This window comes from Aquarana catesbeiana, linkage group LG04 (assembly GCF_042186555.1).
Source record: "Aquarana catesbeiana isolate 2022-GZ linkage group LG04, ASM4218655v1, whole genome shotgun sequence".
Taxonomy (NCBI): domain Eukaryota; kingdom Metazoa; phylum Chordata; class Amphibia; order Anura; family Ranidae; genus Aquarana; species Aquarana catesbeiana.
The window spans coordinates 477,748,208-477,774,364 of NC_133327.1; the positions used below are offsets into that span (position 1 = coordinate 477,748,208).

Sequence of the window (26,157 nt, forward strand, 5' to 3'; positions counted from 1 at the left end):
CGACATGACATTAAACCCGCAAGCAGTTTTAAATGAGATTTTTTCCTTTAAAAATGACATTTGGTGCAGGGACTGTTCTAAACATGGGAAACACGCGTCACTTTACAGGCATACTATAGACACCCCCCAGGTACGATATTTAAAGGAATATTTCACTTTTTTTTTTTTTACTTTAAGCATCATTAAAATCACTGCTCCCGAAAAAACGGCCGTTTTTAAAAGTTTTTTTTTGCATTGATACATGTCCCCTGGGGTAGGACCCGGGTCCCCAAACCCTTTTTAGGACAATACCATGCAAATTAGCCTTTAAAATGAGCACTTTTGATTTCGAACGTTCGAGTCCCATAGACGTCAATGGGGTTCTAAAGTTCGTGCGAACTTTCGGTCCGTTCGCGGGTTCTGGTGCGAACCGAACCGGGGGGTGTTCGGCTCATCCCTAGTGGAGAGTCACCACTGTCAGAATACAATGTCCCAGCGGGAAGGATTCTTGCATCCATCTTGTTTGTGTGGATGGAGGAATCTATTTTCCCCTTTCGTCTTTCAGGACAGCCACCATGAGAGATAGTCTCCTCCTCTTCCTCTAGGAAACACTGCGCCAGCCCATAAATTCTTACTTCCCCCTGCCAGACCTCAGTATTAGTGTTTCCTCTGGTGGGGAGACACTGTGCAAGGAGCCAGGCCAGTCAGTCAGGGTGACTGTGGCTTGTGTTTTTTGTTTTTCTGATCCGGTAAGGGGAGCAGGGGCTTCCTAGGAGCTAGGGGGGTACTTACCCCTCGTTCAGTTGCCACCCCATCCTAGTCGAGTGTGGCTTCAGGTTGCAGGGGACCCCTATCGCGGCTACAGGGCCGCAGGAAGCAGGCGTTCGCCTTTCCCTGTACACTGTACAGGCTGCTCTTTTTTTGGAACTAGGCGGGCCGGACGACGGGCGACGTCATTTCCGGCGGAAGGGCGAATGCTTGCCTTTGACCCGCGACTTCCGGTTCTGGGTCACGGAGCTGATAGGGAAGCCAGGCACAGGCTGGAGATGAGTCTGGGACGCGCACAGGCAGCGTGGGACTCGGTAGTAGTAACCACCTGCAGTCATGTTGGAAGCGGATGCTCAGCCAACGGACACTACCTCCAGCCTTCCTAAGGTAAGAGTGCCCTGGGGAAGGGTACTCTTTATCTAGGATTGTCCCTCCATGTAGAGTTCCTGTCATGGGGGGGCAGACACCCTGGGTGGTCAGGGGGAGGGAGGCTCAGATCCCCACATATTAAGGAGGGTCTAGTGCACTCCCAGGGTTGTATCCTAGTTTAAAAAAAAAAAAAAAGTGACAAAATGTTTTGTATTTTTTTCATGTATTTCAGAAAGCTACAGAGAAATCTAAATCTACACATAGCTCTAAGAAGAGCTGTGCCTCTTGCAGGGACACATTAGGGGAGTCATGGACAAAGGTCTTGTGTAGGGAGTGCATAGACTCCCTTGTTAAAGAGAGGGACTCTGAACAGGAGTCAGGACTAGCAGCCTCAGTAAAAGAGCTCTCGTCCACCTTTTCTTCATTTAAAGCCTTATTTGAAAGGTTTCAGCCTCCCATTAATCCAGCTCCCAGGATACAACCCCGTCTCAGGCTCAGGGCTCTGCTCCTGCCCAACCTGCAACTTCAGTTAGGGCAGAGGAAGCTCCAGGCCCTTCCGGAGTGGAACAAAGACAGCCAGACAGTTCCTCCTCCGATTCCCAGGATGGTTCAGAGGGGGAGGACGGGGAGTCCAGGAAATCCTCCAGATATAAATTGTCCCTGGAGGAGGTAGAGGACCTCTTAGGGGCTATTTATACAACCCTTGGTATTCAGGAGGACAAGAAACCCCTGACCCTATATGACCAAATGTACAGGGGCTTGGGGAAACCATTCTATCTTTTTTCCCTATGATTCTGCGGATGCCTCGGCAGAATCAGTCCGTATGTCGGCCAGATCAGCGGCTCTGGCCAATTCTGCCAGGAGAGCCCTCTGGCTAAAAACTTGGCCAGGCGATAGCACCTCTAAGGTCAAGTTGTGCGGGATACCTTTAACAGGAGACCTTCTCTTCAGCCCAGGTTTGGAGACCATCTTGGACCGCACAGCAGACAGGAAAAAATCCTTCCCACTTAAGCGGAAAACCCCTGCACAAACAAAAAAGGGGTTTCGTCCACAAAAACGTAAAAAAGCTACAAAGCCGGAAGGGCAAAAGAGATCTTGGGGTCAAAAAGGCAAGGTCAGAGGAGGGGTGATTTTTCGCCCTCCTGAGCAGCCCCGTAAAAGCCAATGACTTCCCAACCACAGTGGGGGGAAGACTGGGGGCCTTCCTCCCACAGTGGGAGGCAATATCCCCCAATCACTTTATCCTAGGGGTTATAAGAAGGGGGTGCCATCTCATATTCACAAATCCTCCCCCGCGGAGATTCCTTGTCATGCACCTACCCAGGTGCACGGCAAAGGCCGAGGCTCTGTTGGGAGCACTAAGGGATCTGGAAGATCAAAATGTGGTTCTCAGAGTACCAAAGGCAGAGGAGGGAGAGGGTTTCTATTCACACATCTTTGTAGTGAAAAAACCCACTGGGAAATTCAGACTGATTCTGAATTTAAAACCCCTGAACAGGTCAGTGACATACAGAAGATTCTGTATGGAGACAATTTTCACAGTCAGAGCCCTGCTAACCCACAACTGCTTTATGGTATCGCTGGACCTAAGGGACGCGTATCTACACGTCCCTATAGCAGACGCCTCGCAGAGGTTTCTTCGGCTAGCAGTAGACGTAGGTGGAACAACAGTACATGTACAGTTTCAGGCGCTGCCATTCGGACTATCCTCCTCGCCCCGCATTTTCACCAAGGTCTTGGCGAAAGTTATGGCCTTTCTTTGGCTCCAGGGAATATCAGTGATAGCATATCTGGACGACCTGCTCCTATTTGCAGCGTGCCCAGTACAGTTAGTCAAAGATCTAGAACTAACAAAGAAGGTCCTTACAGGTCTAGGGTGGTTACTGAACTTGGAGAAGTCCAGTTTGATTCCCTCACAACGCATCACGTACTTAGGCTATCTGTTGGACTCAACACTACTGAGAGTGTTTCTTCCAGCAGAAAAAGTACTAAAACTGGACAGAGCAGTGGCCGCTCTCCAGTGCAGCAATCAGGTCTCCATAAGAGTTCTGATGTCAGCCCTGGGACTGTTAACCTCTACCCTCCCAGCAGTGCAGTGGGCAGGTCTGCACTTTCGTCCCTTGCAGTCCTTCGTCCTAAAGGTGTGGGATCACAGTCAGGAAGATCTGGACACCTTAGTACAGGTTCCACACCAAGTAAAGAGATCCCTCTGGTGGTGGAGGAAGGTTTCAAACTTGTCGCAGGGTCATCTGTGGTTCATCCCAGTTTCTCGGGTGGTAACCACAGACGCAAAGGATGGGGGGGCACATCTGGGTTCCCTTTTAGCACAGGGCACCTGGGAGGACGACGAACTTAGAAGGTCGTCCAATTGGAAGGAGCTGAGGGCAATCGGGCTAGCACTCAGGTTTTTCAAAAAGGAGCTACAGGGCCACCATGTTCAGGTGCGGTCGGACAACTCCCCTGCTGTGGCCTATGTAAACAAAAAGGGCGGCACGAGAAGCGGAGTCCTTTTGGCCTTAGCATCAGACATTCTGAACTGGGCCGAGACCAACACTCTCTCACTCTCAGCAGTCTTCCTGAGAGAAGAAAAGAATGTGATAGCAGACTTTCTCAGCCGAACCAAGCTGAGAAAGGGCGATTGGATCCTCAACCAGGAGGTTTTCAATCTCATTTCAGAGAAATGGGGTCCTCCGGAAGTGGATCTGTTTGTGTGAAGAAACAACGCGAAAGCCCCATGTTTTTTCTCTTTAAACAGAGGGGAAGGAGCACAGGGGGTCGACGCATTGATCCAGAACTGGCATTTCAGAATCTGCTATGCCTTCCCGCCCCCGGCGTTATTGCCGGCAGTTCTCAGGAAGTTCCAGATGGAAAGCACGTCCCTGATTCTAGTAGCACCACACTGGCCAAAGAGGGCATGGTTCTCAGTACTCAAGCAGCTAGCGGTCAAACCTCCCTTATTCCTGCCACCTCGAGAGGACCTCCTCTCGCGGGGCCCAGTCCTCTGTCCACAGGTACACCAATGGCAGTTAGCGGCCTGGCTACTGAGGAGGGTATGTTAAGATCTAAGGGTTTTTCTGAGAATTTAATCTCCACCCTCCTCAACAGCAGGAAGAAAGAAACACGCCAGATCCATGAGAAGGTCTGGGTACGTTTCAATGAATGGTGTGTAGAAGGCTCTTTTGCGGTACACAATCCCACAGCTGTGTTGGAATTTCTTCAGTGCGGGGCAGATAGGGGTTTATCCATAAGTACCCTTAAAGGTCAGGTGTCAGCACTCAGTGCTTATTTAGACCTATTTATAACCCATGGGTGGTCAGATTCTTTAAGGCTCTGTCTAGACAGAGACCGGTTCAAGGCCCTCCCTTTCCCAAGTGGGACCTATCTTTAGTTTTACAAAGCTTGACAGGAACCCCCTTTGAACCTTTAGAAGGGTGTCTACTGAAGGATCTTACGTTAAAAACAGTTTTTTTAGTAGCAGTGACACCTGCCAGGAGAGTCAGTGAGATTGAGGCCTTATCTGTCTAACCTCCTTTTTGTGTTATTTTCCCAGATCGGATCATCTTCAAGACTGATCCGGCATTTTTGCCTAAAGTGGCTTCTGGATTCTACAGAAGTCAGGAGGTAGTTTTACCCTCATTTTGTCCCAACCCCTCAGGGGAAAGGGAATTAAAATTTCATTCTTTGGACGTAAGGAGATGTATCCTTCAGTACCTAAATCTGACCAAGACTTTAAGAAAGTCAGACTCCTTATTTGTTTTGTTTTCTGGGGCCAGAAAGGGATGCAAAGCGTCTCGACGCACTATTGCCAGATGGCTCAGAGCAACCATTGGTCAGGCCTATACATTAGCAGGGAAAGAAATCCCAATGGGTATAAAGGCATACTCTACCAGAGCTATGGCAGCTTCTCAGGCAGAAAAGGTTGGAGCAACGCCAGAGCAAATATGCAGGGCTGCAACATGGTCCAGCGATTCCACTTTCGTAAAGCACTACAGAGTGGACCTGGTGTCGGCTAGTGAGCAAGCCTTTGGGCGAAAGGTATTGCAAGCTGTAGTCCCACCCTAACTGGTAAGTGCTCGTTCATCCTCTCATGGTGGCTGTCCTGAAAGACGAAAGGGGAAAATTAAAGTTACGTACCGGTAACGTCTTTTCCAATAGTCTTTCAGGACAGCCCTAGTTACCCACCCGAAAGTTTGGGGTGTCTTATAAAAGACCAGAACGCAGCATGATAATGATATGGGATAGTATGTTATTAATGTGTTCTTGTGTCTCCCCAGCTGGCCGGAGGTAATCTTGGAATAAACTGAGGTCTGGCAGGGGGAAGTAAGAATTTATAGGCTGGCGCAGTGTTTCCTAGAGGAAGAGGAGGAGACTATCTCTCATGGTGCCTGTCCTGAAAGACTACTGGAAAAGACGTTACCGGTACGTAACTTTAATTTTTTTTAGCCCCCTTGCTGAAGGAAAATGTGATCCATCTATGACCAGCCTTTTATTCAGGACTGTAGGGGAAGTACCTGCCCTCTACATTTAACCCCCTCTTGACCCTGCCACAGGCTGACTTTCCACAATATAAACTGTATAAATGTATTTTTACACATATACAGTACATATAACATATATTAGGGCAAATTGTTTGATAGCATTGGATTACAGTACCTTTGTGAAGTCTCCAGCAAGAAATCCTTGTTCAAAACCACTCCACATTGTTAAAGGAATAAGAAGAGCTTGTCTTTTATCTTGAAGATGCCTAACTGTTGCAAATGTTTTCATCCAAAATGATTCTCTTTTGTCATCCCTTCTAGATTCTTCTTCTTCTTTTAAATCAATATTATCCAAGAAAATAGTTATAAGCAAGACAGCAAGTATCCCAACTCCTTGATAAAAAAAACACAATGGACAAAGAAATGTAAAACAAAGAGATAAAAAATTGACTCTTTACTAATAACATTGCAAAAAAATGTATGCATATGATAGAATGCAGTTAATGAAAGAACATACAAAGATTGAATAGGTACATTCAAAATAGCGATTTTTCCTGGTGGTCTACAGTCAACAAGGGGACCCTGTATAAAATGGACATGAATGATATTAAGCATATATTGCTTGAAGCTCAACTCAAACCAAAACTTTTTATCTTAGTCTCAATCCCCCTACTACTCTGAAGGATTGACTTTCAATAAATCTGATACACTCCCTTGCACTTGCATTACTTTTTTGTACTCATCTCTATTAGATGGCCAGAACTGTAGAACGTGATAGCAATTTTGAGGACTTGCTAATCTCTCTGGCTGCTAAATATCAACACTAAAAATGCTATGCTCCTGTGGGATTGAGGTACAGCAGAACAAATAGCAGACAATTCCAACTTCTGAATACCAGGTGCTGCTCCATAGAGAAATGCCAACGCACCTGGCTGCTCTTGATTCCCCAGCTAGAGGTCAAGGGTGGCTTTCCCGGTAGTGAGCTGTCATTAAGCTGTCCCTTGGTCATGCTGCCCCCCTCTATCTAGGCTTGGGGTGTGATGAAAAGAAATTACTCACTCAGTCCCACTTTAGTGAATCATAAAGTCCAGGGGGCTGCTGCATATGCTTTCTGCTATACAGGCCCAGATTTTGACTGTCTGGGTAGCTTCAGCTAAGCCTAGCTGAGGTTGTAAAGGGTGTGAGGCTTCAGCTGCTCCTTGTCTCTCTCCATCTGGCTCTCCTGCCCTGTCTTCTGCCCAGGGGCAGAGCACCCCAGCACAGGTCCCCCTGTGGACTCTGGTCCCCCTGTGGACTCTGCTCCCACATAGTCAGGCTCCAGAACATGTATGGTCTATCTCCCCACCTCCTGGGCCTTGCCCACCCAGGGATTGGTGGAGACTCCATATATATCCAGGCTTTAGCCTCTGTCCCTCCGCCCTCTAACTTTCAGAACTATCCAGCTGTTAGAAATTCTGCACAGTCCACATGAGCTTATTCTGCTGGTTAACTGTAGACAGGAAACAGGAACTTTATTATTGAGAAAATACAGATTTTTACAATAGATGCTGCTACAAACTTATAAACACTGCCATCTACTGGCTGATTATATATATATATATATATATATATATATATATATATATATATATATATATATATATATAATCTACTGAATACCAATAATCAAATAATCATGTAGTTGTTGCATAAAATACAAATGAACAACTACTCCTTATATTAATCCTATTTCAGATCTCAGTTCTATAAAGCTGTTTCTTCTAAGCAGTGACTCTGAAGTCACACTTCATGAGTTGGAAGTCTTTGCATCTCATCCCATGAATCTGGTTCAGGTTTTAATGCTATATGAGCAACATAGGACAGACATTTGGCTGGGATGCCTTTATTGCATCTGGTGGATTTCCTGATCGAAGCCTCTTGTGGACTAATTTCTTCTTTTACAGTATCTGGATTGTCTGCATTACTGCAGCTACTTTGTTGCTTATCTTCATGTGACACTGATGTGGAATTTCCCTTAGTTTGAAGTGTTTGTGCTAGTTCATGGAAATATATTAGATAGATCGTGGGGGTGTGTTGGGATTCAACATTAATATCAGATTTCTGGATTTTGTACATATGTTTCCTTACTCCCAAGAGAAGCCAGACTCCCATGGTTTTTGAAAGAATGAGAGTTTCACACTTCCGGGAGGACAGGATGCTGCTCCCCCAGGTTGGAATGTAGCCGTTAAGCTTTTAGCTGCGCATTACAATGCTGGCTCCGATCTGTCTATGAGAATTTCCTGATTAGCTGCTATGCAAGTGAACTTCTAAGAGAACCTAACTGACAGGGATGATAAATGAGTTGGGATACAGGGAGTCAAGGACCCAGGTATCTGTGAAAGTTGACACCAGTTGGATAATGGCAGTTCATGGACAAACACTACACCCAGAGGCCAGTTATGGCAAGACGGTCAATGATATACCTGTTGAGGGAACGCCCCAGAGATACTGTGATTTGTCCAAAAGCAAAGTTGGGCAGGCAATGGGATGGGGTGTGGATGAGGTGTGTTTGTGAAAAAGGAATGTTTGCAGGCAGAGTTCCCTCTTTTCAACACCTGGAGACCAGCCGATAGGATGTGTTAAGTATATCTTGTATTGTGTTCTGATTGTAAGCTATGTAACATTGTAATTTCTTGTAATACCTTTATGTTAGTTTTCCTAATTCTGCTGTTTTAGTACATTCCTATTTTATTGGGAAATAAATGTAACTTGTTTACTAAGCAGAGGTGTTTGTTATATCATTGTGCTTATCAGACTCTTACAGATTAGCAACTATAGGGATTAGACAAATTAATACATGTATGCAATAGTTGTATAGGATATATTACATTGTATAATATTGCACCGATTACATCATTTGGCACCCCAGCAGAAGGCGTGTGAATTTTATTTTTACACAGAATCCACAAAAACCTAATGCATTTTTTGTCTTGAGTCCCTGTAAGCATAAATCCTCAAGTACACCCAGAACTGAAAATCATCTCTAGTATGGACAAGATTAGGGCTGGCTCACAAAATCTGAAACCACGCTTGGATGGTCATGAAAATTCTGTGAAATATTTCATCAGTGAGACGGACGCGTAGAACCTGTTGAGATCTTTGGCTGATACATGTATATATGTTAAACGTTTGTATCGTTAATGTGCTTTAGGCCTGTAACCAGTCAACGGTGCTGGTGAGTGAGGGATTGAGCGTCCCTGATTCTGATGTAGCCTGCAGATTGACAGGATAAACCACACATCTTTGAGGAAAAAGTGGGAGAAATATAGATTTTTATTTTTTTTAATAATTTTATTTTTATTTTTTTGTTATTATTTTATTACAAGTTTATTGTTTATTTTTTATTTTTTGTCCCCACGTGAGTGTGAAATAGTTCTCTGTTCCAACAGAAGTTCAATGTGGCCTGCGATCTAAGGGGTTTAAAAATCAGTGGTAATAAAGTAAGGCATTGACTAAGAGTGTGCCTTGTGTCTTGGAGGCTGTAGAACTGCAAGGAACAAATTTGTTTTTAAACGGCTTTGTGTTTGTTTTTTTGTTTTTTTTTGTTCTTGGTTGTGGGACTACAGGTGAAAGTTTGCTTTTAAACAGCTTTTATCTGTGTGTGTTTTGTTGTCTAGCTGTGTGCATTGTGTAAGCAACTTCAGTGTAGCTAGGTGCAAATTAACATATCAATGGAAGCCATTGAAGATTTTGTTAACAAGTATGGCTGTGTTAGATTTGAGTCTATACAAAAGAATGCGTTAACACACCAATACAATGATCTATTAAAACAATGCAATACCCATAATGATGCCATAAAGTATAAAAAGTCTTCCATAAAAGGCAAGAAACAGATTGGCCAATGCTGTGTGCGTGTTGTTGAAAATGAAAGACATTGCGGAAAAAAAAGAATTAGAGTGGTATAAAGATAGAACAGAATTAATAGCTAATAGGGATGAGCTTCGAGTTCGAGTCGAACTCATGTTCGACTCGAACATCGGCTGTTCGCCAGTTAGCCGAACAGCAAACAATTTGGGGTGTTCGCTGCAAATTCGAAAGCCGCAGAACACCCTTTAAAAATCTATGGGAGAAATCAAAAGTGCAAATTTTAAAGGTTTATATGCATGGTATTGTCATAAAAAGTGTTTGGGGACCTGGGTCCTGCCCCAAGGGACATGGATCAATGCAAAAAAAGTTTCAAAAACGTCTGTTTTTTCGGGAGCAGTGATTTTAATAATGCTTAAAGTGAAACAATAAAAGTGTAATATTTAAAGAAATTTCGTACCTGGGGGATGTCTATAGTATGCCTGTAAAGGGGCGCAGGTTTCCCGTGTTTAGAACAGTCTGACAGCAAAATGACATTTCAAAGGAAAAAAAGTCATTTAAAACTACTTGCGGCTTAATAAAGTTCATTGATAAAAACGGCATGGGAATTCCCCACAGGGGAACCCAGAACCAAAAATTAAAAAAAAAAAAAAATGACGTGGGGGGTCCCCCTACATTCCATACCAGGCCCTTCAGGTCTGGTATGGATATTAAGGGGAACCCCGGCCAAAATTAAAAAACAAAAATGGCGTGGGATCCCCCTCAAAATCTATACTAGACCCTTCAGGTCTGAGTCTGATGCAGGCCCCGGCCTTGAGCAATCCGAACTCCGATTTGCCCTTTGCACTATAAGTGTATGCCTCTGCAGTAGCGATAACGGCAGTGTTGCTGCAGGAGAGGCAGGGCAAATGGGTACCTGTTGGATACTGGTCCAGGGTACTAAGCCCGGTAGAGAGGGGATTCAATGAATGTGTCAGAAACCTTTTGACAGTGCACTGGGCGGTTCTTGCCACAGAGCATGTCGTGGGATTTGGCAAAATCATTCTGCAGACTCCCCATTCTCCGATTAAAATGCTTTTGGAACGTACCCTCAATGGAGTATCCTCCCAAAGGGTAGCCAGATGGCTAGTGGATTTAACACCCAGAAACCTTACCGTGACCCACAATGCCACCTACACTCTCCCACAATTGATGCAATATGAGGGGGAGCAGCATGACTGTGGAGAGGTACATCAGACCAGAACACAGGAGTTGTTTAGGTTAGCAACGGGTAATGAAGACCTTAAAATCTGGGTGGATGGATCAAGATATTGGGAGGGAGGAACGTTTCACACAGGGTATGCCCTGTGGTGCCCCCAGACCAATGAAATAATCATGACCAAATGCCCTCAAAGCTTTTCTGCCCAAAGAGCTGAACTGGAGGCAGTAAGAGAGGCCATCACACATTTCAGTTCAGGTCCCAAAAGCATATTCTCTGACAGCGCCTATGTAACAAGGTCTTTGACTGAATATATGCCTTTGTGGCAATCAAGGGGCTTCAGTGATGCCTCTGGGAAAGACTTGGTACATAGTGCGGTGCTAAGAGATATATAGGAAAGAGCCAGTGTGGAGCCTCAGAGAGTGGCTATCATTAAGGTGAAAGCTCACCAAAGAGGTGGAGAGGAGGTTACTGTGGGCAACAACAAGGCAGATGAGCTGGCAAAGGAGGCAGTCCTGATAGGAGTCAAGTGGACACCCTATGATGCTGAAGGGAGGCAGGCCTGGGAGGAACATAATTTTGAGGAGCAAGAGGTGAAAGCAGGTTTACATGAACTCCTGCCGGTGCTAATGACACCTACCCCATGTTTAGCAGATGAACAAAATAAGGATGAGGCCTTGAGCTCAATCAAAAAGCAGCTTAGAATGAAAGCAGAAGATGCTCCCCAAAATTATGTACTAGAAGGCGATCTACTGTTAGGAGAAACTTCAGAAGGACAAAGGTTTGTAGTGCCCTCCCAGCATCAAAAGGATTTAGCCCTTGAAAATCACAGGTTAACAGGCCACATGGGTGTTCAGGGTACCTTAAAATTTATGCAAACTAGATACTGGTGGGAGACAATGGGAAACACAATCTCACAGGTAGTGCAGGAATGTTTGATATGTGCACAAATGAACCCTAGGCCAAAGGGACAGAAACCAGTATTAGCAAGGGTACCGGTAGCCAATGGGCCCTGGGAAAACCTACAGATTGACTTTGTTGGTTCGTTACAAAGTGCCCCTGGAGGATATAGATATCTACTGGTAGTGGTGGATGTATTTTCAAAATGGGTGGAGGCTCTACCCCTGAGAAAGGACTCTGCTACTGCCACGGCTAGAGCTTTGTGGACCGAAGTCTTTTCAAGATGGGGTTCCTCAAAGTCCTGGAATCCAATAGGGGGACTCACTTTACCGGCAGGGTCATGAAAAATATTTGTGAGCTGCTGGGAGCAGAACAGAGATTCCATGTACCGTACCATCCACAATCCGCGGGGATGGTTGAGAGAATGGATCGAACATTGAAGGAAAGGCTTAAAAAGATGGTACTGCAATCAGGAAAGAACTGGCTGATTAATTTGCCGTACGAGGCTCCACGGCGAAAGGTACATCATTAACCCCATATCAGTTAATGACGGGGAGAATGATGAACCTCAGCCATCCAGCAGACCCAATACTTAGTACCCCCTTGAGGGAGAGTGCTGAAAGGGACAAATTTCTGGTCCAGCTACAGGAACAGGTACAGGGATATTTGCAATTCGCTGCAAGTAACATGGCACCTAAAGAGAAGCAGCAGCCCGAGAGGCTTCCCATTAGCTTGAAGATTGGAGACAGGGTTATGGTAAAGAACTTTGTTTCCAAGTCTTCATGGGATGCAAACTGGACCGGACCTTTCACGGTCACCATGACCCTTAGTGATCAGGTGGTCAAGGTGAAGCGGCTCATTGACAATAAGGGTGCAAAAGGCATGAAAAAGAGGAAGTTAGAGAAGTGGGTTCATGCCGATCAATGTAAAAGGTACTGCTGATAAGAATTGATTCCGCTCTTGTTCTTGTTTTTCCAGAGTCCTGGTGGAGCAAACATTGGCAAGGTCTCTGGAGAATGGATGGAAGGATCAGAATTGTCGTGTTGGCGATCCATCTGAGCCATGTAACATCTCAAATTGATTCAGATGAATATTCAGGGGATGATGTGGAAAGGGAAAATCCTGAGGAAAACCATGCATCCACTTCAATTGTATCATCAATGTTGGACTTGTTAGGCCAGAAGGGGATGCAGGAGGGAGGTGAAAGAAGGAGAAAGGTCAGGATTATATCAGAGAGTCCTAAGTTAACAGAGACTTACCAATGGGGTCACCATGGCAAGATGCAATACAAAGTTTCTTTTGCTTTTGGACAATTTAATCATAAATCAACATCTTAAGGACGTGCGTATAAACAAGACTTGAAAAATATTATAACGGAAGCCCTCCAGCCGTTTGTGGATGCAACTATATATATGAATGAAACAGGTTATTGATTAGGGAAAAATTCCAATCTACCCAAACCTTGGGAAGCAAGGGACGTAGGATATGGGGTTTTTGGTGAAGAATTGAAAGAAGGGAAATATGTTTTTGTGTGTGGCATATATTGGCATGACCAAAGTAATAGGGCACAGAGGCCCAGGAGGCTGACACTTAGGCATAGTAAGGTGGCTGTTGGCCAAACTAGGGAGCTCCAGAAGACACATCAATGGGGTGAAAATTTCCTTGTGGGGGTGGTATCTCGGTCTTATCAGTCCTACAGAGAAGCTCTCAGTTACTAGACATGTGGGACACCAAGAATTGGACATGGGGGAGATGCGCCTGGTTGATGTCTCACCTGAGAGGTTAAAACCCTGCACAGGTAATGCCAGTGACTACACACAGGGGCATGCTCCATTAGAGAAAGGGGAACCACTACAAATAGATCTGAGCTCGTCCCAAATGCTGGCTACCAGGGTACAGTATGCCTTCACCACATGGCACTTCAATGTCTCGCAATGGTTGGTAAAATCCTATTTCCCTATATGTGCTGAATATACACTGAATCAAGTGCGGTCAGTATATCAGTGGCTTGCTCCCAGAGATGGGCGGACGCAGAATGAGGTCCATGCAGGACACTTATTTCTGAGGAGTAACCGAAAGAGGAGGGATATATTCAGCACTATATTGGTGGGAATAGGAGCTGGGATGGGTGTCGTTAATGGAGTGGACATCGATCTCCTGAGGAACAAACTTTCAGCTATAGCTTCAGACAGTAAGCGGGGCTTTGTTGCTCAGAGAGAGATTAATGACATTCTTGATAATATTCAACAACGTCAAATAAATACCCAGGTAAAAGTAGCTCAAGATTTTATCCGCCATTTTAAGAGGTTGGTAGATAGTGTGGTGACACAGGGCAAAAATATGTCATGGGCTCTGGCGTGCACGCAGGGACAGGTGGAATTATCAACCAACATCAAGCTGATTGTACAGTCCCTGTATGGGGGGGCAGTGGCCTTATGAGTTGGCATCACAGCTCAGTAAGATTTTACCAAAGCACATCTCTTACACTAATCCAAGTTGGTGGTCAAATGCCTGGGTGGGCTGTACTATTTTGGATTATGAGAGATGTTATGCTTCCTCATTGATCCCATATACAGAAGTGCAGACTCAATCTGTGTATTTAGTGATATCGATGGGCTTGCTGACTGGGGATTCTACTTTGTTGCATCTGAGGCTACCTTACCCACATGTGATCAGAGAGGGCGGGAGCTGGAGGCAGGTTGAAATTTCCCTCTGTCGGAGGCATGACCATGACGTCCTTTGTATGTCAGGTCAATTCACGGTGGTGGATGAAAAATGTTGGGAAGATTCCTCACTCTGTGTTCTGGATGGGGAGAACATTGCCGGTAAGGGAACACTGGTGTATTATTTGGGACATAGAAGAGTTTGTTTCTTTGTCCTAAAGGAAACTAATGTATCGTTAGTCATGGAACTAGGATGTTCTGTGAACCTGACAATAGCTAGAGGAGCATGGTGTACCCTTGGCGGTGACTCTGAAATCCAGACACAGGAATGGAATTATGTGGTACTGCATATTGCCAATCTGTCTGTGGATGTCAACCAGAACCGCCCTGTTAATCTGAGAGCCCTGAACCTTGGTATGGGAAGGAAGATACAGGAATGGTTAACAGACTGGGATAGAGATGAGAGCCTTATGAGGATTAGGGATGAGCTGAACAACACCCCCTGGTTCGGTTCGCACCAGAACCTGCGAACGGACCGAAAATTCGCATGAACGTTAGAACCCCATTGACTTCTATGGGACTCGAACGTTCAAAATCAAAAGTGCTCATTTTAAAGGCTAATTTGCATGGTATTGTCCTAAAAAGGGTTTGGGGACCCGGGTCCTGCCCCAGGGGACATGTATCAATGCAAAAAAAACTTTTAAAAACGGCCGTTTATTCGGGAGCAGTGATTTTAATGATGCTTAAAGTGAAAAAAAGTGAAATATTCCATTGAATATCGTACCTGGGGGGTGTCTATGGTATGCCTGTAAAGTGGCATGTGTTTCCCGTGCTTAGAACAGTCCCTGCACAAAATTTCATTTTTAAAGGAAAAAAAGTCATTTAAAACTGGATGAAAATCAGTGAGACAAACGGCATGGGTACCCCCCAGTCCATTACCAGACTCTTTGGGTCTTGTATGGATATTAAGGGGAACCCCGCACCCAACTTAAAAAAGGAAAGGTGTGGGGCCCCCAGGCCCTATATACTCTGAACAGCAGTATACAGGCGATGCAAACAAGACAGGGATTGTAGGTTTGTTGTTAAGTAGAATCTGTTTGTAATTTTGAACTGGTACATTTTTAACATGTTTAGCTCCAGCCAAAAAATCTATTTTAAGCTTTTTGGAAAACCTAGGGAAGGGTTATCACCCCTGTGATATTTGTTTTGCTGTCTGTGCTCCTCTTCAGAAGATTTCACCTCACTTTTTGTCCCAATGACAAATGTTGGGTTTTTTTTGTGAAACAAGGATTGGTGATAAAGCATCAGTGGAAAGGAGAAAGGTTTTTCCCATATTAACTCTTACAGGAGAGAATTTCCCTTCCTAGGGGTAGATTTCATCTCACTCCCTGTTGTCTCCTTCTGTTTGCAAGTAGGAGTCGTTTGTAAGTTGGATGTTTGAAAGTAGGGGCCTGCCCTATATACTCAGCAGAAATTTGGGCCTTAGGTATTGTTGTGGCCACAACACTGTAAGCCCTCACAGGGCCCTGCTGTGAAATATTAGATCAAGAACTGTAATTACATGCCCCTGTTGAACAGGGGCAGAAAAATTGGGCCTTTGGTGGTGGTGGTGGTGCTGGTGCCACAACACTGTAAGTCCTCACAAATACTCTTGGCAGGTGCAGAAACGGGCCCTGCTGTGAAATATTAGATCAAGAATTGTAATTACATGCCCCTGTTGAACAGGGGCAGAAAAATTGGGCCTTTGGTGGTGGTGCTGGTGCCACAACACTGTAAGTCCTCAAAGATACTCTTGGTGGGCGCAGAAACTGGCCCTGCTGTGAAATATTAGATCAAGAATTGTAATTATATGCCCCTGTTGTAGAAAAATTGGGCCTTTGGTGGTGGTGCCACAACACTGGAACCCCACACAGATGCCTTAGTTGGAGCGCAGGAACTAGCCCTGCTGCAAAGAATTGCATCAAAAATTGTAATTACACACCCCTGTTAAAGAGGGGCTGAAAATCTGGGCTTTAGGCACTGGTGCTGGTGCCACAACACTGCAACCCCTCACAGATACTCTAGTTGGAGCGCAGGAACTAGCCCTGCTGCAAAGAATTGCAAAGAATTGCATCAAAAATTGTAATTACATGCCCCTGTTAAACAGGGGCTGAAAAAGTGGGCCTTAGGCACTGGTGGCGGGACTGGTGGAGCCCAGAACCAAAAATGTTCTTACAAGCTATCATCATGATCATTGAGGAGGAAGAGGATAATTACTCAGTATAACAGGATAGTCACTCAGCATCAGCATAGGCAGTCTTTGAAGGGATCTGACATTTCCAAAAAATTTATTCGGTTACATCAGCATCAGGTGCTTGGTAGCTGGTGGTGATCCAAGACTGATTCGTTTTTATGAAGGTCAGTCGATCGACCGAGTCGTTGGACAGACGCACCCTGTGATTGGTTACAAAGCCTCCAGCAGAACTGAATGTGCGTTCCGAAAGAACGCTGGATGCAGGACAGGCCAGTAGCTCAATTGCATACTGTGCAAACTCTGGCCAGTGATCCATCCTCAAGACCCAGTAACCCAGAGAATTTTCGGTGGGAAAGGTGTCCAAGTCAGATCTTGCCCCTAGGTATTCCTGGCCCATGTAAAATAGACGCTGGCGATGGTTGCTGGAACCGATCATACCTTGGGGCTGCGGACTAAAAAATTGTCTGAACGCATCGGTCAGACGGCCACCTTCTCAACCGCTCCTTCTTTGACTGACCGAAGCCTCAACAACACGTTGTCCAAAAACAGGAGTTTGTAACCTCCCAGTCTCTGGGAACGCTTTGCACAGACCTTTCTGCAAGGCCTCTCGAAGATGTTTCATCTTCTGCTCCCTCTACGACGACAAGATAAGGTCCGCAACCTTACCCTTGTAATGTGGATCAAGGAGGGTTGCCAGCCAGTATTGTTCCTTCTCCTTGATACCACGAATACGAGGATCCTTCCGCAGGCTTTGCAGGATCAGGGAAGCCATGCAGCGTAGGTTTGCTGAGGCATTCGGTCCGGAGTCCTCTGGGTCACTAAGGACGACATGATCCACAGCCACCTCCTCCCAGCCTCGTACAAGTCCATGTTTTTCTTGGGACTGTAAATGATCCCTTAAAGACTACTGCTGATGCTGAGTGCCAGGCTCCACCTCCATACTGACACAATCCTCCTCCTCTTCCTCCTCTTCCTCCTCATCCTCTTCCTGTGTGATCGGCAGGCACGCAGGAACACTGTCTGGATAAAGGGGGGCCTTGAGAGCTAAGGAAGTCCTCCTCTTCCTGCCTCTGTTATGCCTCAAGTGCCCTGTCCATTATTCCACGCAGCGTGTGCTCCAATAGGTGGACAAGGGGGACACTGATGCATGCACTGTCACTGCTCACCATCCTCGTGGCCTCCTCAAATAGTGACAGGACAGTGCATGCATCCCTGATCATGGCCCACTGGCGTGGGGAAAAAAAAAACAAGCTCCCCTGACCCTGTCCTGGTGCCATAGTTGCACAGGTACTCATTGATGGCCCTCTGCTGCGTGTGCAGCCGCTGCAGCATGGCCAACGTTGAGTCCCACCTGGTGGGCATGTCACAGATTAGGCGGTTCTTGGGCAGGTTAAATTCCTTTTGGAGGTCTGCCAGCCGAGCATTGGCATTATATGATCGGCAGAAATGCACACAGACTTTCCTGGCCTGCCTCAGGACATCCTGTAAGCCCAGGTACCTGCCCAAGAACCGCTGTACCACCAAGTTAAGGACGTGAGCCAAACAGGGCACATGGGTCAGTTGTCCCTGTCGGAGGGCGGAGAGGAGGTTGGTGCCATTGTCGCAAACCACCATTCCTGCCTTAAGTGGGCGTGGTGTCAACCACCTCTGAACCTGCCCCTGCAGAGCTGACAGAACCTCTGCCCCAGTGTGGCTCCTGTCCCCCAAGCACACCAGCTCAAGCATCACATGGCATCTTTTGGCCTGCATACTTGCGTAGCCCCTTGAATGCCTATGGAGCACCGCTGGTTCCGAGGACAAAGCACAGGAAGAGACCATGGAGGAAGAAGAGGAGGGGATGGAGGACAGAGGTGTGTCACAATCATTAGTAGTGGCATTTTGGAGGCGTGGTGGCAGAACAACCTCCAACACTACTGCACCTTGTCCTGCATCCTTCCCAGCTGCCAGCAGAGTCACCCAATGTGCCGTGAAACTTAGGTAACGTGCCTGTCCATGCCTGCTGGACCATGAGTCAGCGGTAATATGCACCTTACCGCTGACCGCCCTGTCCAACGAGGCATGGACATTGCCTTCCACATGCCGGTAGAGAGCCGGAATCGCTTTCTGTGAGAAAAAGTGGCATTTGGGTACCTGCCACTGAGGAACCGCACATTCCACAAACTCACAGAAGGGGCAGAGTCTACCAACTGAAAAGGTAGCAGTTGAAGTGCTAGCAATTTTGCCAAGCTAGCATTCAACTGCTGGGCATGTGGATGGCTGGGAGCGAACTTCTTTCGGCGGTGCAGCAGCTGGGGCAGGGAAATTTGCCTGGTACAATCTGACGTCTGTGTACCGAAAGCAGATTACCCATAAGTATTTGGCTGTGACACACCTAATTCTACACCTTCATTCCTCTCAGTGCAGGTCTCAGAGAGGACTGAAGGGATAGTGGGGTTGGAGATCTCAGCTGATGAGGAGCAAGGAGAGGTCCTCTTCGTTCTTTGGTGTGGGTCTTTTAGATACGCTTGCCAACGAACTGCATGGCAGGTCAACATATGTCTGGTCAAGCATGTGGTTCCCAAGCGGGAGATGTTTTGGCCACTCGAGATACGCTTGAGACATATGTTGCAAATAGCAGCGGTGCGATCTGATGCACTCATCTCAAAAAAGGCCCACACCAAAGAACTTTTGGTATAACACACAGAGACAGCAGCGCCCTGCACATGCGGAGCTTTGCAGTGTGATGCAGTCAGTGTGCTGCCCTTAGGCTGGCCCCTGGAGGGCATCCTGCCTCGTTAGTGATGTGCCTCCTCCCCTCTCTCCTATCAGGCACCCACGTTGAGTCAGTGACCTCATCGTCCCCTCCCTCCTCATCACTGGAGCAAACCTGGCAGTATGCTGCAGCAGGGGGAGCATGACTGCCAGATTGCTGTCCTTTTTGGGCACCTCCTCTGTCCGTGCTCACGTTACTGCCTTCATCTAGCTCAGTATCATCATCAGAGCCTTCTAAACGCTGGGCATCCTCCTGGAGCATGTACCCAACACTGTGGTCAAACAGTTCAAGGGACTCCTCAGGAGGACATGGTGGGCCTAGGGAAGGAGTCACTGATGCCATTGAGCTGAGGGAAGAAGCCGCGTTGGCAGCTGCTTTGCCAAAGTACCCTGAGCATGGGTGAGAGAGGATGAGGAGGATGAGGATGGCTTGGTCATCCACTCGACCAAGTCTTCCGCATGTTGCAGCTCAACATGGCCAGCTGCCGAAAAAAAGGCCAAGCATGTTCCACGGCCACGTGCTGATGAGGATGCACCGTCTCCACGACCAGCACTGTTGCTTCTAGACACAGAGCCTTCTTGCCCTCTTTTATTGGCTTGTGACTGTCTGCCTCTCCTTGTTGGCCTTCCAGACATACTAATGGCCTGCAGTGAGATGTAGCTGCACTAAGCTGGGATATATATATATATAGCAAAATCAACTGCCTGCCTGTAGTATGAGAACACCACCAATCTTCTACAGGTAGCTTTAGATGAACACTGTGCAGAGGTCGCACTACACTAACTTGTAGCTTTAGCTGAACACTGTGCAGAGGACGCACTACACCAACGTTAAAATAATGTAGCTGCCTGCAGTAGTGATAGGATCAGGAAAACACTACCAATCTTCTACAGATAGCTTTAGCTGAACACCGTGAAGAGGACGCACTACATTAACATTAAAATAATGTGGCTGCCTGCGGTAGTGATAGGATCAGGAAGACACCACCAACCTTTTACAGGTAGCTTTAGCTGAACACTGTGCAGAGGTCGCACTACACTAACTTGTAGCTTTAGCTGAACACTGTGAGGAGGATGCACTACACTAACTTGTAGCTTTAGCTGAACACTGTGCAGAGGTCGCACTACACTAACTTGTAGCTTTGCTGAACACTGTGAGTAGGACGCACTACACTAACTTGTAGCTTTAGCTGAACACTGTGAGGAGGATGCACTACACTAACTTGTAGCTTTAGCTGAACACTGTGAGGAGGACGCACTACACTAACTTGTAGCTTTAGCTGAACACTGTGCACTACACTAACTTGTAGCTTTAGCTGAACACTGTTCAGAGGATGCACTACAATAAATTGTAGCTTTAGCTGAACACTGTGCAGAGGTCACACTACACTAACTTGTAGCTTTAGCTGAACACTGTGAGGAGGACGCACTACACTAACTTGTAGCTTTAGCTGAACACTGTGCAGAGGTCACACTAAACTAACTTGTAGCTTTAGCTGAACACTGTGAGGAGGACGCACTACACTAACTGTAAATAGTCTAGCTGCCTCACTGTGGTACTAATAGGATCAGAAGAACACCAGCCATTTTCTTCAGGTAGCTGTAAATACTGTAACACAAGCCTGCCTAATCTATCTAACTTAAATCAAATGACACTGTCTCTCTGTCTCTGTCTCTCAATGCCGGAACACACACTACACAGGGCCGCCGTGCAGGCGGCCTTATATAGTGTGGGGCGTGTACTAAACCCCCTGAGCCATAATTGGTCAAAGCCACCCTGGCTTTGGCCAATTACAGCTCTCTCTACAGACGGCGCTGTGATTGGCCAAGCATGCGGGTCATAGTGCATGCTTGGGCAATCATCAGCCAGCAATGCACTGCGATGCCGCAGTGAATTATGGGCTGTGACGCGCCACGAATTTGGCGCGAACGGCCCATATCGTTCGCAATTCGGCGAACGGGCGAACAGATGATGTTCGAGTCGAACATGGGTTTGACTCGAACACGAAGCTCATCCCTAATGTGGATGCTGCAGCAAGAGAGAGCTAATGCTACTATAGCCATCTACCATGACCGGAATGTAATAAAGGAGGTAGTACATCAACTAGAAAATGATGTGGGAGGGTCTTGGTGGGAGGTAATATTCGGACATTCCAGTAGGGTCAACAGTATTTTGAATTATTTGATACATCCTGCTGTAGTATTACTCATTATTGCTGTAGTTTCATCATTGGTTCAAGTTGGTATGTGTTGTTGGACTCGACATTTATATAGGGAAGGTCTTGCATTTATCTATACAAGCGGAGGGACGAATTGGCGGTAAGGTCTCTTCATACAAGGTAGAGGCTTTGCTGCCAGTTCAGAACTCTGAAATACCACTGACGTGCCAGAATTGCGGTAGGAAAGGCCATTGTGAGCGAACCTGCCTAATCCCGGCCCGTATCTACACTGAGGAGTTATAGGAAGTTGGGAATGGGATGCGTAGTCTGATGGATCATAGGTATATATGTATATATTATGGTAATGGGTTGATTTCATGTTATGGTATAGTTTGATAAAGGTGTATTTTAGGCTAATACTATGGGCAAAAGGCTCTCCTCGAGACTCTATATCAGAAAGCTGGTTGATATGTTGCTCTGAATGTGTGTTGGTGAATGGTGAGTGAATGGACACCCCTTGCCTATACTGCACCCCCTCCTTAAGATATAGGAAAGAAGAAAACACAGAATGGTGACATGGAAGCTATCACAAAAGAGTGATGTTGGTGTGTCACCCAGTAACAAAGCTGCACGTGTGGGGAAGCGCAACATGGTAAGACCCTTATGGACTGTTCCATAAGAGCTGTTTCTGAAGCACATGTTGAAAACCGCAACGCAGTAAGACAGTTATGGACGGTTCCATAGGAGATGTTCCTGTTGAAAAACGCAATACGTTAATACAGTTAAGGACTGTTCCATAGGTACTGGTTCGGAAACACATGTTGGGGAGCGACACACGTTAAGACAGTTATGGCTGTTCAATAGGAGCCGTGTCTGAAGAAGGGTGGTATGCACCCTTTAGGCGCAAAGCGGATGGTTGGAAATCAACATGAATATCAGATTTCTGGATTTTGTACTTATGTTTCCTTACTCCCAAGAGAAGCCAGACTCCCATGGTTTTTGAAAGAATGAGAGTTTCACACTTCTGGGAGGGCAGGATGCTGCCCCCCCAGGTTGGAATGTAGCCGTTAAGCTTCTAGCTGTGCATGACAATGCTGGCTCCGATCTGTCTATGAGAATTTCCTGATTAGCTGCTATGCAAGCAAACTTCAAAGAGAACCTAACTGACAGGGATGATAAATGAGTTGGGATACAGGAAGTCAAGGACCCAGGTATCTGTGAAAGTTGACACCGGTCGGATAATGGCAGTTCATGGACAAACACTGCCCCCAGAGGCCAGTTATGGCAAGACGGTCAATGATATAACCTGTTGAGGGAACGCCCCAGAGATACTGTGATTTGTCCAAAAGCAAAGTTGGGCAGGCAATGGGAGGGGGTGTGGATGAGGTGTGTTTGTGAAAAAGGAATGTTTGCAAGCAGAGCTCCTTCTTTTCAACACCTGGAGACCAGCTGATAGGATGTGTTAAGTATATCTTGTATTGTGTTCTGACTGTAAGCTATGTAGCATTGTAATTTCTTGTAATACCTTTATGTTAGTTTTCCTAATTCTGCTGTTTTAGTACATTCCTATTTTATTGGGAAATAAATGTAACTTGTTTACTAAGCAGAGGTGTTTGTTATATCATTGTGCTTATCAGACTCTTACAGATTAGCAACTATAGGGATTAGACAAATTAATACATGTATGCAATAGTTATATAGGATATATTAGATTGTATAATATTGCACCGTTTACATCAGGGTGCCTTAGCACACACTAGGAGTTATGAGAATAATATACCAATAGGTCACCATCCCAAATACATAGCAGGAAATAATATGAAGAGAGACAAAGTGGATGTTCTAAGGGTGACCTGCTTGGATTTAAATGATTATCCAATTACACAAAAAAAATTATATAAAAATGCATAACTTTTATTGTACAATGGTACGATAAACCTAATTGGATCCACATATGAAACCGTACAAAAAAGAGCAAAAATTACAATGGTTTAATTATGCTTTTCACGGTAACATGCTGCTTCTTCAGATTGCTAAGTATGCTTGTGACAGTTAATTCAATACAAAATTCATATATCTAAAAAAATAAAGCATATATCAATATACATTATATACATTAGAGAAAAAAGCACCACCATCCCCTTAAGAAAAAAAAAAAGAATACTTACAAAAGAAATAAAAAAGACACACAAAAGAGAAAATTCAGTTTGTCTAGGGTCGTGGGGAGGCAAAAGCAAAGACCAAAAGTGGAGGGAACCAGTCCGTCTTAGCAGCTATATATATAAATCAAAAAGCAATAATGATGAAGCATAAAAAGCTTCAAATATTAAAATATACCAAGACCACAGACTATACTGTATTAGTCCCAAGTAAGGTACTCGTTGTTGCTGTGTAATGGTAAGCACTTAAATGTAAGGCATGTATAGATGAATAAATCCCAAGTTCTATGTGTTGGTTAAATGCTCTGGAGCCACCAAAAGTAGAGCTGATGATTGCATGTAAAAGGGCCACAGTATAGATTGCTACACACTTCCCTCCAAGTCAGAAGGTCTGAGCAACCAAACTCTAAAATATAAAGGACAATTAAATCAAAAGTAAAAAAGATGACCTGACGAGGCATGTGAGCAGAGCCAATGCACGGAGCTCCCACTGTTAATCCTTTCTCTGATCCTTTCCTCGATGCTGATTTCTCCCGGATTTTGTTGTTAATGATACCCACTGATCCCTTGACACAACCGGACCAGCTGGCTAGTGGATCCATGCTGATGCTGACCCATGGGAACCGAGGGGAAGCCGCGGCAGCCCAGGACATTCAAGATGGCGCCTGGAAGTCTCAGCCTCAGTGGACACTACGAGGCACAGACAAGAAGACAGAGCTGGGGGGTAAGTCCAAGAAATCCCCAAAGCTCAAGGAGCAGCCTAGAGACATGTTATATTACACACAGAAGCTCTCTGGCTCGGCTGCACCTTCTTTAGCTACAACCCAGCACACTGCACATTCCCCTGACCCTTCAAACAGGGATGATGCAAGACCTCTGGAATCAGTGCCTGACCCTATGCCTGATTTGTTTGATATACCAGCAGAGGAAGGCTCATAGCCCACACTTAGTGAGATCCTGCATGCTGTGCACAAATGCACTGCATCAGTGGATGACTTGAAGGAAAAGTTTGGAGGGCTGAGGGAGACAGTGTATCTCCTCTGTCAAGACCTCCAGAAGATCAGGGAAAGAACCACTGCTGTGGAGGGCCGAGTAATTGATATGGAAGATCAGATACCCCTTCTAACCAGGGATGTGAGAATGGCTATGCAGCAGGCTTTCCAAGCCCTTAGCAAAACAGATGACATATAGAACCGCCTGAGACGTAATAATGTATGCATAGTGGAGGGCAGGGAACCCACTGCATTCATTGAAATCTGGCTGCAGGAGGTGTTTGTCAAAGAGGCATTCTCACCAATCTATACAGTGGAAAGGGCCCACAGGGTGCCTCCGTGACCTTTCCCACCTGGCAACCCTCCCAGATCAATATTAGCCAGGCTCCTGAATTATAAGGATCAGGAAGTTGTGTTGCACCTGGCCAGGGAGAAGGGGGCCATACATTATAATGGCACCAGAATATTATTCTTCCCGATTTCTCTGCGGAGGTGCAATGCAGGTGATCGAAATTTGCTAATGTAAAAAAGAGACTGCAAAGGTTACAGTTATCCTACTGCATGTTATTTCTGGCCAAGTTAAGATTGACAGCCAGAGGTCATAACCAGTTCTTTGAAAATGCACTGGACGAAGCCGTCTGGTTGGATTAAAATGAACAAGATCTCCGCTGCCGCAGACATGAGGAAGGGGAAAGCTGATATCCTGTTTGGAATTACAAAAAGGAATGATGTGCAATAAGTTATCAAAAGATTGGGAAACAAGCGGGGAAAGGGACAAGTAGTTGAAAGGAGGAACAAACAAAGGTATTTAATTGCTAAATAAATCTTTAATAGTACAAAAATCTAATAATGACCAGAAACCCATATTTTAAACATGGGCAGTGTAAACCACCCCTCTAAACACCATAAAATTGGTTAAAATAGACAGACAACGTTGTCACTTTAAAAATGAACACACAGGACACCGCTGCAATGGTGCATGAAAAGGTAACCCCTATATATACTGTCCTATATTTTACCTCTACTACCCATATCTTTTGCCCCATATTATAGCCCCTTATTATTGCTACTACAAATAGTCTGACACCAAAGGTCGGCATAAAACTGTCCGTTTATGCCCCCTTTATTAAAATAAAATAATTAACAGTATAAATGAAAAACAAAGCATAAACTTTTTGGTTGCCGATCCTTGGAGGCACTACGTATCCAACCTTATATCTGCTTAAGCATTTATAGTCCCTGTCACGTTGCACTGACTCGTGAAGAATCACCTTCAGCAGATAACCATAAACTCCCAGTTAACCACGTAACTGGCATTCACCGGGGACTCAAACCTCAGATGTGTCCCAAACCTTTAATTCCATCATTTTACTTCCAAATGCCTCCAAAGACCCAACCGCCACAGCGCAAAGTGTGAAGCCTCACACCTTTGTGCCCCGCCAACAACGTACTGCTCACTGTATTCCCTTCTGTAAACCTAAGGACCACAGGTCCGTACCCACCTCATTAAGGTGAACTCCATCCCAACGGAGATATCTCCATGTCTCGAACTCAAGCTCCTTATGCCTGACTACCAGACCCCCATTCCTTGCAATAAACCTCCCAACCTTTTTATTGGTCTTAACATGGGCCCCGTTGACCTTTGCCACCGACCGGGCAAGACGG

The 26,157-nt window shown here is 45.7% G+C and overlaps 1 protein-coding gene across 2 annotated transcripts in view; it reads right to left on the reverse strand.

Annotated features, from left to right (window-relative positions):
• Positions 1 to 26,157, reverse strand: part of UNC93A (unc-93 homolog A) — a 975,902-nt gene that overhangs the window by 538,151 nt on the left and 411,594 nt on the right. For both annotated transcript variants that reach the window (XM_073627620.1, XM_073627619.1), the window contains one exon: positions 5,770 to 5,987. In XM_073627620.1, coding sequence (XP_073483721.1) covers positions 5,770 to 5,987 — 218 coding nt within the window. The remainder of the gene's footprint in view (positions 1 to 5,769; positions 5,988 to 26,157) is intronic.